Source organism: Mauremys reevesii, linkage group 11, assembly GCF_016161935.1.
Source record: "Mauremys reevesii isolate NIE-2019 linkage group 11, ASM1616193v1, whole genome shotgun sequence".
In the NCBI taxonomy this organism is placed as follows: domain Eukaryota; kingdom Metazoa; phylum Chordata; order Testudines; family Geoemydidae; genus Mauremys; species Mauremys reevesii.
In genome coordinates, this window is record NC_052633.1 from 56,949,132 (window position 1) to 56,966,502 (window position 17,371).

Below are 17,371 nucleotides of genomic sequence, written 5' to 3' on the forward strand. Positions count from 1 at the left end.
TATCTCTTAGTGAGCAGTCATTTAAAACATTTTAGTAAACCTATAGCAAGCAGAAATAAAATAATTGAAGACATTTCCAAAGGTAATGAATGAATGTGCTGTTTCTTTTTTCATTTCTTTTTTTTCCTATCAAGATTCATTCACAAATAAATCAATGGCTCCTTCGAATAATAAATACTGGTTTCTAGACTTTCACTTCATCCCAAGCTTAATGGATGAATGGCAGCAAGAGAGTGAATATTTCCAAATGAATCTAAGGGGTTTGTTCACCAGAGATTAAATCTAATGACCAAACTGCTTCCCATGGTTCTTGACAAGATTCCTTATTAATGTTGAATGAACTTCTAGAGTTTCACAATTCTGGTTTGGTGCAAAGTTCAGATGTGTATCTGAAGTGTATTAAAATTGCTAAGCCTTTAATGAGCTACCTATCCCAGGCTTTCTGCTTCTCTCCCCACCACCATTGTAATGGGGAGACTTCTCCCTCCCATCTAATGGTAGCAGCAACAGTCTTTATAGAAGGATTGATACTTTAGGAGGATGAAGGCTTTGTACCCTGTCTCTAGAAATAGATGCAGATATTAGACTAACTTCTGTGCACATTGAACTTCATGTCTCTGAGGCATGGTCTAGACACAACGTTGCATTGGTTTAACTCAAGTTGTGATTTTAAGCTGATGTCCATAAACAGTTGCACTGATTTAATTGCTCTGGTTTCTAAACCAATTTAAGTTAAACTAGTGCAACTATTTTGTGTAAATGAGCTGTAAAGCCTCCCAGGTAAATACTTCCCAGGCTGTATAGCATAGCTATGAAGCCCCAGTTCTGAAAAATTTGATGTTTTCTGGGATTCTTAGTCCTGCCTTGTGTCAGTACTGAGGAAGTTCCCAACTATATAGAAGACCACCAGCAACAATTATGGGGAGCAGGAGGAGAAGGAAAAGAGTTAACCATCCTTCCTTGAAATTTAGACACAATTTGGTTGTTGAAGGTTCAGGAAGTTATTATTTGATTTACTCAAACTAAGTTGTCCACCCTACTGATAAATACACTTAAAATAAAAAGAAGTTACTGATCTGTCATTGATATTTTTATATCCTTTTAGTTTTAAAAATAGTTTTAGGCACTGTTGAAAATATTTTTGTGGTTTCCTGGACCGCATAGATTTTGGTTGCCAAGGAGAAAGGATCAGGATATTTAAAAGGAAAAAATTATCTTGCCACAGTCAACCACATTTAAACTCCACTCTGTAGCCTCAGCAAGCAGAAGGTGAAGTGAACATCTTACTATCATTATTCAACACTTGCCTGAGTCCTAGATGTGCTGGAAACAGATGTTACTCCTACTTTGGGGTTATGTATTGTAATGAATTTTTGTAGAAATTAGCTTATGGTTCCTAACCTTTTGTTGTTGAAATCTACCTACCCTGGTGGGTTGTAGGTAGAGTGCCCACCTCCACTTGCACTCTTACACTACAGAAATATCTGCACTGTAATAAAAAATCAATGGCTGGTCTGTTTCAGCTGACTACAGCTTATGGGTCTGTGCTGTGGGGCTATAAAATTGCCATGTAGACGTTCGGGCTTGGGTCCGAGGGTTCCAGAGCACAGGCTCCAGCCCAAACATCTGACCTGCAATTTTATAGCCCCCAAAGCCGAACCCCACAGGCCCCAGTCAGCTGACACATACCAGCTATGGGTGTTTTATTGCAGTGTAGATATTCCTTCTTAGACATACTTGAAATGTTGGTACAGTGCCTCTCTTTCTTTTCTCCCCTGCCCCATCTGTGACTTGGACAAGTCACTTAACTGATTGGCTTACCCTTCTGAAACATGGAAATAAAAATAGTTGTATTTACATACCTCACTGGTTGTAACAAGTAAATGTTTATGAAGTGCTCAAGATCTTCACATGAAAGGTGCTTTATAAGAAATGCGAAGTATTATGATTTTTATATTAAGTATTGTGAGTATTTTAGAATTTATACAGCTTTAGCTTATATTTGTAATTGGTTATAATATTAAAATGTCAAAAGCTGTAGTACTGAAGAAACTGTCATGTTGAACACCATCTCATAGTGGAGCATTTGTAACCACAATGTGCATTTTGAATGAAAACCTTACTTTGGCACATTAAATGAACAAAACAGCTTGATGCATCTGTTCTTTCTTTTCCAGCAAATGTTAGGAATGCTCAACTGTTGTGATAATATATATGTAAGAAATTAAAAAAAATCTCTTTCTAAGGCCTTTTCACATAATGGTCTTACTTGTGATACATGCTTTAACCTTTTTTTAAATGCATGGTTACTTAAAACTAATGGTTTACTTATAAACTTTTGAAACAATGCAAACTGCATTTAACTGTTTGTTTCTTTTTGTTACTATATACTTTGTAGATTCAACCTGTGCTTCAACAGAATTTCTCTGTGCAGAAGGGATTTGCATTGCAAAATCAGCACAATGCAACCAGGTCATTGATTGTGCAGATGGTTCAGATGAAAAGAATTGCAGTAAGAAATTCAGTTTTCTGTCACATTTGTCTCTGTCTCTCTTTAAAGTGCTAAAGTGTTATCCACATTTGATCTGCAATTAACTCTTGTTTGAGTTAACTATTATCTTGGATACTAATATGTTCAAGAAAGCTGAATACCCTATAAAAAATATAGCCAAGTCTGGGAACACATGTTGCAAAGCGTATCAAGACATTGATTGATTGATCAATCTATAAATATATAGATTTGATTGTGTAGTATTTTATTTTCTCTTTCCAGATAACACAGACTGCACTAATTTCTATAAGCTTGGAGTAAAATCTACAGGGTTTATTAGTTGTAATTCTACTTCACTTTGTATACTACCAGAATGGATATGTGATGGATCTAACGACTGTGGAGATTATACAGATGAATTAAAATGCCCAGGTAATTGTGAAAAGAAAAATAATAGTAATTTATATTTGTACTAGAGATATAGAGAAACTATGAAAAATATGTATCCATTCAGTACTATGTGTTTAATGTACAAATAAAGATATTCAGAGGAAGTTGCCTCCTGCACCCATATTATCTGTGTTAAGGGGATATGCAAATTATCACTAATTAATGCTGAAGTTTCTCTGAAGAAAACCGCATTGTCTTTGGCTGTTTTTTTTCCCCCATTGTATGTCCATCATTAATTATTTTTATTTAATTGGAACTTTAATCATCAAAATGTCTAAAGTGTTAAGCTTCAGCAAAATTTCCCAAAGCCTATGAGTAACTTTTAATAGCTAATTGTGTGTGTTGCTTGATTTTTTCCCCCTTGCTTTCTTGGGTGTTTGATTGAAGTTAGTACAAAGCTTTGAGGAGAGTTGTTCCACTTTAAGAGTTACCTATTTATTGTTTTGGTGACTATATTAATCTTATTCTCCTTTGATTGCTTTTCTGTATACATATTCTCCTTTTGGTGCACATGTCAGAGACTGGAGACTTTTGGCCAGCATTATCTGTTGGGGCCAAGCACATGCCTTGAGTATCCTCATGCTCTTCACCTAGGGCATAAAGGGCTGGAGCAGGCCAGTCACGACTTAGTTCTTCTCACTGCCTCTGGCTTTGAGATGGAGCTGCTCTCTGTCCATTTGAATGTACAACTAGTTCTCTCTTTTCATTCCTTGTAGATATTATCTTAATCCCCAGTTGTAGTTAGTTTGCTACTTGGCACCATATGTGTAGTATTTTCAGGGTAGGTTTCCTTTTTACCAGGAAAATCCTTATTATTTTCTTCCAGGTACTAAGATGGCTAGTTCTCAGTCCCCTGGTTATGAATATTGTCACTAATGTCAGGATACTTTGGCCGTTAATGACAGGCATAAGAAATATTTATTTTGTATGGGGGAGTTGCACATCCCTAGTAAATGTAAGTTATATAAGTCCTTTACACAAAGGACTTGAAAATCCAGGCAGGCTCACCTCCAAATATTTTTAATGGACGGGTTGATGAGACTGGCTTCAGACCAGGGGTCTTTGACCCCCCTGTACATGACCTGTCGGTATCTAAAGTACTCCAGGCAGGATGGGGTCTACATGATCTCAGGCAAAGAAGGTACATAGCAAGGAGAAACTGAGAGGCAGATCCCCAGCTAAGGTCTCCTCTAAGAAAAGAAGAGCTTCCCCACACCATTCTACCTCAAGAGAGTCCTTGTGGCCCCATAAGGCTACTACTGAAGCTCAACTCCATTTGGTACTGAATCTGCAGTGATGAAGCAGCACACAAAAGTCCCAACATGTAATGCATCATCTCAAGTTCCCTCCACATCATGGAGCTTGGTACTGTCAACTTCCTGAATTACTTACTCAGTACCATTGGGCTCCAATCTTGTGCTCCAGTATCACCAGTACTGATGACTCTGGTACTGTCAATGCCATCATTCTCCACCCACAAACTGCTGTTTGCTCTGCTGCACAGTACTGTGATAATAGCATAAAGAGCACCAGGGAATCTTCCAGTGTACAAGAATCAGAATCCCCATTATTTTCCACTAGTTTGATTCCTGTAGTCCTGGCTGCATCTTTACCCATGGTCCTGAGCACCTGTATTCTTATGTCCACACTAGTTCATGGGCCTTCAATATCAGTTTCTTCAGCTGCACCAACAGACTTACAGTGCTTCTCTTGAGTAACCATCTACTCAGGTTTCCCCATCTCACTCTGCTGACTTCTTGGCCCTCACCAGAAATCCTCATCATCACCAGATGAGGCTGTGATCCCTTCTAGTAGGCCACAGCTTGATGCCTTTAAAGACTTTCAGGACCATATCAAGAGGGTATCAGACTCTTTGCAACTTACCCTTGAGGAGATTCAGGAACCTGTTCATAAACTGTTTGACACCTTTCAATCTTCTACTGCAGATAAAATAGCCTTCCAATCAACAAGGCTGTTATGGACCCTGCAAGGGTTCTTTGGCAGACTCTGGTCACAACAGCTCATATGTGCTGGAAGGCAGGCAAAAAAAAAAAGGGAAGAAGAAAAAGGTCCTGTGCTCCTTGCAGGGGGGATTATTATTTTACTCATATCTGGTATCATTTCCTTTGTGGTAACAGCTATTAATAAAATGTAAAGACAACCAAATATGAGTACACCAAAGTAAAATGAGCCTAAAAGATGAGATTTACTTGGTAAAAAATCATACTCGTCAGCTAGTTTGCAATATAGAATTGTGATTTATCAAACTCTGCTGGCCAAATAGTATTTTTTAAATTATAAGAAGTTCTTGAGATTCATAGACAAACTCCCTCCTGTGTGGAGCGAAGAATCTTCCTCTCTGGTAACTGAAGGCCAGCTACTGGCCAGGACCAGCCTACAAGCTGCCCTAGATGTGGCAAACACTGCATCATGATGAATGGTTATGGCAGTGGTGATGGGAAGATCCTTATGGGTTCAGAGTTCTGGCTTCCTATTGAAGATTCAGTTCATGGTGGAGGACTTGACTTTTAAAGGGCTGGACTTTTTTAGCTCAAAGACAGATAAAGCCCTTCAGACACTGAAGGTTTCTTAGGCCACACTTCATACCCTATAGCCCCTAAAAGGAAACATATGAGATAACCAGTTCATACATGGCAGAGACCTTTTCCTCCTACATGCTCTTGCCACCAGACATTATCCTAACCTTTCAGAAAGAGGCAAAACTTTCATAAGCAAAAACCATCTTCATCAACTGCCAATACATTACAGTTCACTCCTGGTTCAAAACACTAATTTTGGCAGGACAGATAAGAGATGTGAACCCACTCCCTAGAGTCTAGAAGCATCATCCCTTTTTTAAATTGAGTAATGTTTTTTTTTCTTTTCTTCCATGTATGTATGGAAGACCATACTTAAGACCAGTGGATGCTACCATGATTTTGATGAGATAGTATATCCAGTTGTGTACTGAGCCTACTCCCAATTTCTTCCGCTTTGTTCCTCTTCAGGGACCCATCTCATGAGGAATTATTAGACCAAGAAGTCCTCTTATATCTCAGAGCAATAGAAACAGTTCTACCTCAATACCAAGGGAAGGGGTTGTAATCTAAATATGTTCTTATTTAAGAAAAGAAGTGATGATGGGGCCCCATCTTGGATTTATTAAAACTTAACAGACTATTTAAAAAAATCCAATATGTCCAAATGTGGATGAACTTTAGATAATTATGAAGTTACCTTTCTTTTTTAATTGGTGGTAGTAGTAGTAGTGATGGGCAAACCTCATGTGTAAGAGGGCAATGCTAATGTGAGAATTTCTTCTGAACTTATGGTAATTGTCTCATTTTCCTCATGATCCTAGTATTACCATTTCTTACTACTAATTAGGAAGTCATTTGGGTTACCTTCGTTTAAAAGTGCTGTACAAAGTTGAATTCTATTTGTCATGCAGATGCTACAGTGATTAGTAGAGTATAAATATCTAGATAGATAATTCTGAAAGAAGCTTTTGTTTTGCTGATATTTTTGTCTCCTTTTATCCCTTTTATACAGTTGGAAAAGTTTACAGATGGCTTTCTTCATAGTCTAGCTAACATTTTTTCTCTCTCCTTTTTAATTAATGTTGTGCTGAGATCACTAGGGTTTCTGTTTGTGTGTTCTGGTTGGTTTGTTTGTTTTTATGGTTAAATAGTTTATGTTCCTTCTTTACAAACATAAGACCCAATCCCACAAAAATTTACTGCCAAACATAATGTTTATTAATGGAACTATTCAGAGAAGTAAACACTGTGGCCCAACACTTTAGCTCGTGCTTATATCCATCTCCATTCACAACTGCAATTAATTTTAAGCACAGGCTTAATAATGAGTTCCATGTTGTAAATATTTACTAACACTTTAAGTATGTGCTTAAGTGCTATTCTGAATAGGGATGCTTTACTGAATTGAGTCCTTTAGTTTGGTAATAAACATTTTAAGGATTGGACTCACTGGGTGAAATTCTGGACCCCTTGAAGACTATATCAGAAATCTCAATGACTTCAGTAGGGTCAGGATTTCACCATTTTTTGTAGATACAGAAGATACAAACAAACATCCTGGCATGTGAAAACAGGAGTTTATAAAGAAGGAAGTAGAAAACCAAGGTAGCATTGAAACCGAATGATCTTGAAACTCTGTGGTTAATCTGAAATTGAGTGTAATTCACTTTTGTTTTCAGTGGGAGAAATCTTGCTTAAGATTTTGGAATTGACTGTGTCTGTCAATACATTTGTATTTGCATCTGTATCAGGAATTCACTCATTAAATATGCAAACTTCCATCTTTCCTTCTGTACAATATCCCACTTTACTGATGTAAAATATGAATGTATATATCCCACCCCCACCCAAAAATAAAGAAACAAACAAACCAGATCCAACCAAGGTCAACAGTGACCACGGGTAAAAATCTGGCTCCACTGATGAGTTAATGGAAAACCTCACGTTGATTTCAAAAGTAACCATCTGAAAGCTGGGTTAGTGGCCTATGTGAAATTATTTGATGGTGTCAGTTCAGATCCCAGTGAATTTCACAGATAATGCTACCATAATTTGGCAATCTCATTGATCTCAGCAGATAGATGAGAATGGAAATGGAGGGCCAGATTGTATAAATCAACATACTTCCGTTGAGCATGTCACCATTGACATCAATAGACTTATGCTGATTTACATCAGCTCAGCATCTGACCCGTAGATTGAACTACCCTCATATCCCTAGATCCTTGTCCGTCAAGTTGAGGTACATTGCTGGGGAAGTGTGGGGAAATATGTGCTAATACTACTTGTTCTCTCTATGGAATAGTTCAGTTTCCTGAGCTAGCAATCTGTCTCCTTTCAGACAACTATATTTTCACAAAAATAAACTTAAAAAAATAAAAAATTAATTGAAAAAGAGACCACTCTTTGGGGTAATGGAGGGGCGGGAAGGGAAGTAATATTTTCCATTAGTTTTGAGAAATTCAGTAGAATTGTATTAGCTTCCTAATCATACTAGTAGATACCATTTTACATTACATTCTTTATTTTATCACAGTTCGAAACAAGCCCACATGTGCAGAAAATTATTTTGGATGTCCTAGTGGAAGATGTATTCTGAACACATGGCTGTGTGATGGACAAAAAGATTGTGAGGATGGAGTTGATGAACTGCATTGTGGTAAGAGGATTTTATCTTGTTCTTGCTACTAAAACCATTGATACACGTGTGCAAAAGAAGGGTTTATAATTCATATTTTTATATAAAAGTACTCATTCTTTATCCAACATTTTACTTCAATGATTTTTTTATTGATGAACTCTTTGAAATCCAGACAAAAAGGTAGAGACAAATATAATTAATTAAATACTTTAGAATTTTCTACAGCAAATCAGTAGGCTTTATTCTATAGATAGTGCTGGGAAACTATTAAAAAATAAGGTTTTCTGTGAAGTATTAAATTCCCCTATAAGTAAATGTCACCATGAAATATGAATATGTAGACTGCATCTTTATAATGTAGCCAAGCTCTCAGCAAGACTGATGCTGAGCATTGTATTTAAATGTTAGATTACAAAGACACATATCTTCATGACATATTATCACAAGATAACTTTGTATTGTCTCTCTTTAGTTTAATTTTTGTCTGTTTCTACTGTTCTTCCTTAAAGTACATTAAGATTTTGTACATGGCATCCAAGGGTGACCCAAAACTAGTGCATCACACACTAGCAAAACAACAAGAAAAACAAAAGGGCACCTTGACACTTATCCAGACTCCCCTCAGCTTGACCTAAAGATAGTGGTAAAAGCTAAACACAAACTTGCTTGCTGCTGCCATGGTAATGAAAAGGGGAAATAAACAGTCGTAGCTAGATAAATGGTGCAATTTTCTGCCCAAATCAAGGTGGAAGGAGAAGGCTTTTACTACTTCTATTCCTGCATTCTTAGCAGCTCCTCTGAGCTAGGGCAAACCCTCTACCTGGCTCACTTCATGGACAGTTAATGTTTTCCTAGCCTATCTTGGTGTGTGAAATATATAGCTCTCAAGACAGGTTGGCTATAGAGGTTTGTGAAATAAGTACTTGGATTTACATACATTGAACTTAATATTTCTTTTCCATTTTCAGAGCAAAATATTGCTTATTTTCTGTATGCAACAACTTCCTTTTGGATATTCTGTGATTCTGTGAAATTCAAATTGAAAATGAAAATCCTGTAGTAGAAACAGGGATAGAGAAAATTACCTATTCAGTTGTAATGCTTCAGCTATAACAAGTTACTCTAATTGGTATAATCTCCTATTTTGGACACAGTTATAACATTATAAAGGTGTTTATGCCAGTAAAGCTTATTCTGGGATGGAGAGGGGACTAAGCTAGTCAATTATTTAGGCACCTTTATACTGATACGACTGTGTTCATTCTAGAGCCTGTGTCAGAATAACTTATTTTTAAAAAGAAAAAAAAATCATACCCCTAACCAAAAAAGTTATACTGGTACAAATTTTGCATGTAGACCAGGCCTAAGTAATTTCTGTCTCTAATTTCCATGATTCTATAGTATTGCTTTATTGCAGTCCCAGGAAAATTTGATTTATGATCATAATGAGAATTGGTCTTTTCCCCGCATGTTCTGCAGCTTCACCAATCTAGTCTCATCATTACAGAACTAAATTCTAGCTCAGTGGCACAGTCATTTGTTTTCTAGCTGCCTTTCCCTCCAGACTGAAACCTGAAATCTGTGTGAATAGTGTGGGTTTTTTCTTCCACTCATCATGTGTTCAGGAGTTAAACTCTACCCCATGAAAGGCAGAAGAGTCGGACCTAAGCACCATTTACCAGGCTTAGCCTGTCAGCAAGCATTTTAGGCTTTCTGTTTTTCATTTCTTTAAAAATATTATGAATCCCATTTGCCTTTTTTTTTTTGGTCTTGGCTACCTTTTTCCAGTTTACAGCTCTTATCCATTATGAAACAGTGTGGACAATGTTTAATATAATTCAGACGGTAATAAATGACTTTTTTCTATTATTCATCTTGACATTATTTTTCTATCAGTTAAACCATAATACATTTATTCTTGTGGGAAGGATGGAAAAAAGGAGGCTTGAAGTTTTCTAAATGAAATTCTTAATATGAAACTAGAATTTATTTTATATGCTACTGCAGATTGATTTTGAATTGAAGCAGAGCATTGTTATTTCCCAATGTATGCAAAAAAGTAAACAGAACAACAGAATGCAAATATAGATCAATTTTCCAGATGGGAAAAAGAACACGGAAGTCTCCTCAAGATGTAATTAAATAGTGCAATACAAAGATGATGGAAATGATTGAAGAATTGGACTACTTGTCTTTGCACTTATTACCATAATTGCAAAGTGGTTTGCTATAGCAAAAACGTATGTGAAATGCATGAACTAGTCTCTTATTTTAAAAGTTCTTACCTTCAGCCTATCATAACATATTTTTAAATTCTTCTAATTTAAAAGTTTTGTGAGTCCTTTTATAAGTATTAATGAACATAAATCAGTTGGAAACCAACACAAATCCGGAGTTCTTTTTCCAAAGGGACATAATTATAGAATAGTTACATCTATAGTTACAGCTCTAAAAATCAAGAAACAGCTTTTACATTATGCTACTGCATGCAGGAAACTCACTGTTACTGTGAACATAACAAGCATAGTGGCTGATGTCTTCCCTAGATTCTTCTTGTTCATGGAATCAATTTGCTTGCTCAGCACACAAATGTATCTCTAAGCAGTGGACTTGTGATGGTGAAGATGACTGTGGAGATGGCTTAGATGAGAGTGATGCTATTTGTGGTGAGTACTATAATTTGTACTTATTTTATCACATCATATTTTGGGGACTGATCCTGAGACATGCGGAGCAATCGCACGGAAATTAATGGGAGTGGAGAATGCACAGCACCTTTAGGGTCATGCTCTTTAACCATAAGCTATTAATTGTCTTTATTTCTAGAGCACAGATGATTTTTTCTGCGCTAGGCAGATACATTTTTGTGAGTGGAGTGTGTAGTTTGTGGGTCTGTCTTTATAAAGTAGATATGGTGAGCCAGTTTGGGCAAAATAAGAACCAAACCTTTGCCTGTTCTCCAAATCTGAGCCAACCACCGTAAACAGGCCCCCTTTATATTTTGGTGATCAGTGCCTAATGGCTATGAAAAGTCTCTGTGCTGTTTCCTGCTGCTGTTCTCTTTTAATTTCACTAACTACTGGCTTTTCCATATTTAGTCAAACCACAGCATCTTTCTGAATCTTAGTATCTTTCTGAAAATCCATAGCTCTTCATATCTTACCTGTTTTGGGGAATCAGATATGTCCCTTGTATTCTAGAGTGCAATTAAGTAGAGAATCCCTCGTGTATGGGACTCAATTGCATCTGCTACCATCACAATTACTATAAAGAGAGGGATCTGGTGTGATATCTGTTTAATAAGCAAGATTTCCCTCTCTCTTTCTCTCCCCTGCCTCGCCGCCCCCTTTCCTCCACCCCCATCCCCACCGCAACAGGTTTAGCGGAGGCAGTGTCAAGTGAGAAGGCACGTACTTCAGACATATCTGCTATGGTACATTGTCAAAACCTAAGAGACTTCATGGCCTGAGGCTCAATAGGCTGCATGCCCACTAAATACACAACTTAAAGTAAAAAATAGGAAAAGTGGGAAAAAAAGGAGGACCAAACAAATCAATAAAGGCCACCACTCCCTTTTTAAGTTGTTCAAGTGTTACATCTCTTCCTTATCTATGACTTAGCATTGGTCATAGATCCCTTTATGGATAAAAGCTCTATCACAGAATTAGCTGGCATCTCTGAAGATTACTTAAAGCTAAAATATTGTGGAGTGGGAGACAAGGCACTATTTCATCTTAGGAGCAGGAGACAAATACTTTCGAGGTGGAACAGGGCTGTCAGAAAGCATTTGGGTTTCCGAGTTCTCCGAAACATTTGAAGTTTATCTATCTCTAACATAACATAATTTAACTTCAGAAGTGTTTGAAATTCCAGTCCAATAAAAGCAATGTAAGTTGTTTTCATCTTGGTTAAAATAATGAAAATGAATCATAAAATAAATTCCTTGAATTCATTTAACTTTTGTAGTAAACGTTCAAAGGCGTGAATGGAAATCTACTTTCTCTTCTTAATATATGCCAATTTGCTATACCTGAGAAGAGACATAATAATGATGGATTACATAAAAGCAATCCCTTAAAAAATTCTTTAAGTACCAAAGGATAAATAAAAATCTGTTCTAGAGGAAAGTCTGTTTTAAAACAAAGATGAAAAAGCCAACCTTAAGCAATGAAAAATTATTTTCTTTGTGCTGGTAAAAGTTTTATAAAGTGCTAAAGATAAAGAACTTTCCAGGAAAAAGAAGTACATTAATTGAAACTGTTGGGATTCTTCTTACCTTGCATTCACTGTTCAATACTGGGCATTTGGGCCCTGATTTGGGGCCTGAGCATGCATTTGGGGCCTGATCCTGAACTGCCATGGAAGTTGACAGTGATGAGCAGAGCTGAGGGTTGTTAGCACCTCTCAGGATCAGGATCCTTATCCAATAAATCTAAATACATAGTAGTTGCCTAAAACATCTGTCTATGCTTTCTAAAATTGTTCTACTAAATACATTACATGAAGTATAGTAAGATAGCTTGCCTCTTTCATTTATGAAAGAGGTGAATGAGAGCGTGAATAGTGTGCAAGTATATAGAAGGAAGGGTAGATATTCAAACCTTTAATTTAGAATACAATCCTAATCTGAATTTGTAGAGTACTGTACAGAGGAAAATCTGTTATTTTCAGCTTTCTTTTAAAGGAAAAGAAAAAAACCTCTCTCTTATAACTATTATTTATAAACCTCACAAAAATTAAATAATTGGGATTTAGCAACACTAATCGGTATAATTTTTTTCAGGATCGGTAACCTGTGCTGCAGACACATTCAGTTGCCTAGGTTCCCATGCCTGTGTCCCTCAACACTGGCTTTGTGATGGTGAAAGGGACTGTCCTAATGGAAGTGATGAACTCTCTACAGCAGGCTGTGGTATGGGATTTTTGTGCTTAAACTTATACATTTAAAACTATATTTTGACTTTTTTTCTCTTTTCATGGTACCTGTTTGTGTCTTTTATTTCCTGCTGTGGGCCTTCTACCCATTACCAGATGGAGTATTTGGCTGCATGGTGCAACATATGAAATACTGTAAACCATCAGTGAGTAGAGATTCGTCAGTCATAGACTGGGGGCCAGGTCCCCAGCTTAATTAAATCAGCATAGCTCCATTGACTTCAGTGAAGATATATTGATTGACACTAACTGAGGATCTAGTCCACTATATGTAGCGCATTGTATATGTTTCAAGTATTTGTTCCTTTTTTTCACATTAGACAAAAGTGGAAGCTTTATTATTGATTATGCATTTTACATGCTTTTAGCAAGAAAAAAGTATATTTTTGAAATCACAAAAATTAGCTGTTTTCATAGAGGAGTAAGAGACAATTGTATCTATAATTTAGTCATGTTAATTATTCTCATCTCTACTTCTGGTACTTTATAATGTGCTGCTTCCCCATCTTTTGTTCTTGGTATCCACTTTCTTTTATGTAGGTATATGGGTTATAATCCGATTAAGGACGTCTGGGGTTTGGTCAGTAATTTAGGTGGGTTTGTATTTTATCTGTATTTGCTTAACTAAACTAGTTTATAAGTTTGAAAATGTTCAGATAATTTTCTCTTAGTTGACTATGTATCCATTATTGCATGAGGTCTGAGGTGGGTTATTCTCCAGAGAGTTACAGAGACATTTACAGAGCTGTCATTCAGAAGTAGTGTAACCAGGAGGAGTTCTTTGCAGAACATCGTTCCCCAAATGAGGCAGTGCTGGGTGTTACCAAGTGCCCCCGCTCCGTTGGTGTTTTTTCTTGTTTTGATTATTTTTTAAATTACATTAGAATCTTTTAATCAACTTTTGTATTCCTTATTTTGGGGGCAAGTAGCACCTTCTGGTATCGTATGCTACTTGGTGTATGCCTGACAAAGTGCGTGATTATTTGTTGTGAATCCAGTTAATTTACTTCACTTGTTTTTCTAATAAGTAAAGTATCTGTAGGTCTTGTTGTTCTGTGTGTTCCTTATTTTTTCTTATGTGCTGTTTTTTCCTCAGCTCCTAATAACACTTGTGATGAGAACTCTTTCACATGCCGTAATAAAGTCTGCATTCCCAAACAGTTTGTATGTGATCACGATGATGACTGTGGAGATGGATCTGATGAGTCATTGGAATGTGGCAAGTATAATTTAAAAAGCAGTTAACAATGAGAAAAATCTCAGTCTGAATAATAGGACAGACATTTTTAAAAACCTATAGGGAATGAAGACCAGAATTTTTAGAAGATTTAATATTCTAATTTACTGTTGAATGAGATAATTGTTCATTTTCTAAATTTGTTGTAATATTTGTTTGTAATCTAATGATGTTCCTGCTGAGCACAATTTTGTACATACTTATTTGGGGCTAAAGCTATATAAATGTATAGCTGATTCTTTTTAAAAAATAAGAGTTAATAATAGAGTTAATATATAAAGTAAATACATTATCAGTAATCTATATATGTTCATACTGCCAGATTGTGCCATAGTAAGCAGTATATACATACCGTATCTCACTGGCTGACCTCACCATTCTGCATCAAGAAGTTCTTGGTACAGGAGAAAATCTGTCATACAGCCCCTGTTCAAAACTATGCCAGTGTGTTTATCTGCAATAGTCTTAGGCTTAATTTTCAGTATGTTGGGTACACGTATATGTGCATCCACCACATATGTATGCAGAACTCAGGAATTTGTGAGTGCTTAGTAATGTGCATGCAAAAAACAAGTAGATATGTGTGCACAAAATGTCCAAACCCAATCTATTGATAATCTGGACCAGTATGTAGACAAAAGCTAAAATGCCTTGTGTGTGCATGCTTTCTCGCTTTATGTGAATGTGAGCATGGATGCACGTGTGCGCACATACATTCACAATTAGAGATGATCCATGTATGGCTTCTAAAATAATGAGGTTTCTAAAACATGAGGTTGCTATCTATATTAGGCATTGCTAAAGTTCCTATCATCTATGGCTTGTACATGGGTAACTGAAATATATATGAACATCAAGGGATTTTAAGAGTGAAGCATATGTGATTTTTTTTATGTTAGCAGAAGCCATGTATGCTTATCATAATTTCCTTATGTTGTAGTGTTAAATCTGTTATACGATTAAGCATTGTGGGGAGGTAATGTGGAAATAGTGTTCCAGATAAACACTTATTTTTCTCTTTGTTCCTCCAGTGCAGTCCAGTCATTTGGAAGTACTTTCTCCCTGCCATTAGATGGAAATAGAGCATTTGAATCTGTACCTAAGGGCCTTGCCCTCTCAGAATCCTCTGGTGTTTTTGTATCCTGCAAGTGAAACAACTACCAAGCTGGTTAATTTGTCCTAGGAATGGGAAGGTTTCATCCACATCACCAAGACTAAATGGGCATAGGAGAAAAGTTGCCCACTCCCAAATGCACCGTACCATTCATTGTAAGAGGCAGCACGAGAGCTGCTCCCTTGGTGAAACGGGGAGGAATGGGGCAACCAAATCAGCCCTGCTCCTGCCACAGTCAGCTCAAGCACCTCAATACCTCAGAGGCAGCAGCCATAACAGAATGACAACCAGTGTGCCTGCTTTATTATCCCTTGACGCCAGCTCCTCCTCTTCTGTGGTGGGTCCCATGACATCTCGGAGGGAACACTGTGTGGACTTTCTTTACTGTCAGCAGTGTTCATATGCCACAAGCTTTTGCGGGAAGTATTTGTACCATCACAGGGGGCATTTCCCTTCCTTTGTAGAACCTATTCCCAACATCACAGGTATCACGTGGTCCTCTCTTCCTAGACACATAATTGTTCTTTATCCATGCCCTGCAAACTATAGAAGAACAGCATTTGAGCTGGAAATTTTCAAATTCCTTTACTCTGCATATCAGCCTTATAGGGCAAGGTGTCACAGTTGATACAAAAGAAGACTACTCTCTCTGCTTAGAGGAACTCAGAATCCATGTTCAAATAAATAATCTTGATGTTCTTCCAATCCTAGAGCAGTTGGGGCATAAATTAAGAAAGGTGGAATGTCACACTGACCAAGGTTTGCTTGGGGGCAACCTTCACAATCTGAAGAGATGATTCACAAACTTCAGAACGAGGTTCAACTTCTTCTTGAGGCCTATTATTTGTTAATATTTATTTATTCTATTGCTTATATAGCATCAGAGATGTGCATGGTGTTTTACAGTACAGACCCATATGGACTGGCTGCTTCAAATGACTTACATGGTAAGATGAGAACAATAGGAGAAGATAACAATAAAGACAGGAAAGAGTCCTATGGCACCTTATAGACTAACAGACGTATTGGAGCATGAGCTTTTGTAGGTGAATATCCACTTCGTCGGATGCAGGGGCAACAATGAGGATTCCCATCAAATCTTACAATGGACCTGTCTTCAAGCTTTTAAATTATTTGTCAAGTGCCAACATGTTTATGATAGAAACAGGTAACGGTATAGGGGCAGTTTCTTTCCCCCAGTTCCAAAGGGGGGATGTAGTGCAAAGGGATCTGGAATCTGGCTGTAGCTGACATTTCAGGAATTCCACTAAACGCAGCAAAGTGATTAGAGTACTGTTGTTTATATATTTAGTAAATATGTATTTCTTTAAAGATATCATCATCGTAGGATTCCTACTCTCAAGGGTCTCATGGGGGTCTCAAGTTTTTTAGCTCTCTGAGGTACCTGTAAGTCATCCTTGGTATTCAATCAGTTGAGTATGCTCCGACTATATGCACTCCCATGTGCTTGAAAATTCTAGATCCTGCCTGAGCACAATCAGAGAATAGCTCCCAGAAGCCAGTGCCCAGTCTAAATGTTCTTTAGACAGATGGCAGATATACTCTATCTATTGTTCTGGTTTCCAGCCAGTTCATAATAAAGATTTTGTTGTGTGTTTACTCCGTTATTCAACCATTTGGCGTCTGTGCTCCCAAAATGTCAATCTTTTCAGCATTTCACTTCTTTTCTTATTTCTGAAGGAGCATCTTGCTTGAAGGCATTATTTCAATCCAGGAGAACTTCAAAAGCTTTCTGTGCACTTTACATGAATTTATATATATATATATTTTTATTCCAATTCTATCTGCCATCCAGATTGGCATCGTAAACCAGTCCTGATATATTTTATGAAGCTTTGGCACCTTGAAGATGTTCCATGGCACTTCAAGGCTGTATTAAGGGATGACTTGAGAAGTCATTCTGTGCAACACTTTAGAATTACTTATTATCACCACTTTGAGG

General features: G+C 37.1%; 1 protein-coding gene across 1 annotated transcript in view; it reads left to right on the plus strand.

The window, feature by feature from the left end:
• Positions 1-17,371, plus strand: part of LRP1B (LDL receptor related protein 1B) — a 1,239,928-nt gene that overhangs the window by 979,832 nt on the left and 242,725 nt on the right. The window contains exons 48-53 of the mRNA XM_039494476.1: positions 2,399-2,512; positions 2,774-2,923; positions 8,018-8,140; positions 10,669-10,788; positions 12,906-13,034; positions 14,154-14,276. Coding sequence (XP_039350410.1) covers positions 2,399-2,512; positions 2,774-2,923; positions 8,018-8,140; positions 10,669-10,788; positions 12,906-13,034; positions 14,154-14,276 — 759 coding nt within the window. The remainder of the gene's footprint in view (positions 1-2,398; positions 2,513-2,773; positions 2,924-8,017; positions 8,141-10,668; positions 10,789-12,905; positions 13,035-14,153; positions 14,277-17,371) is intronic.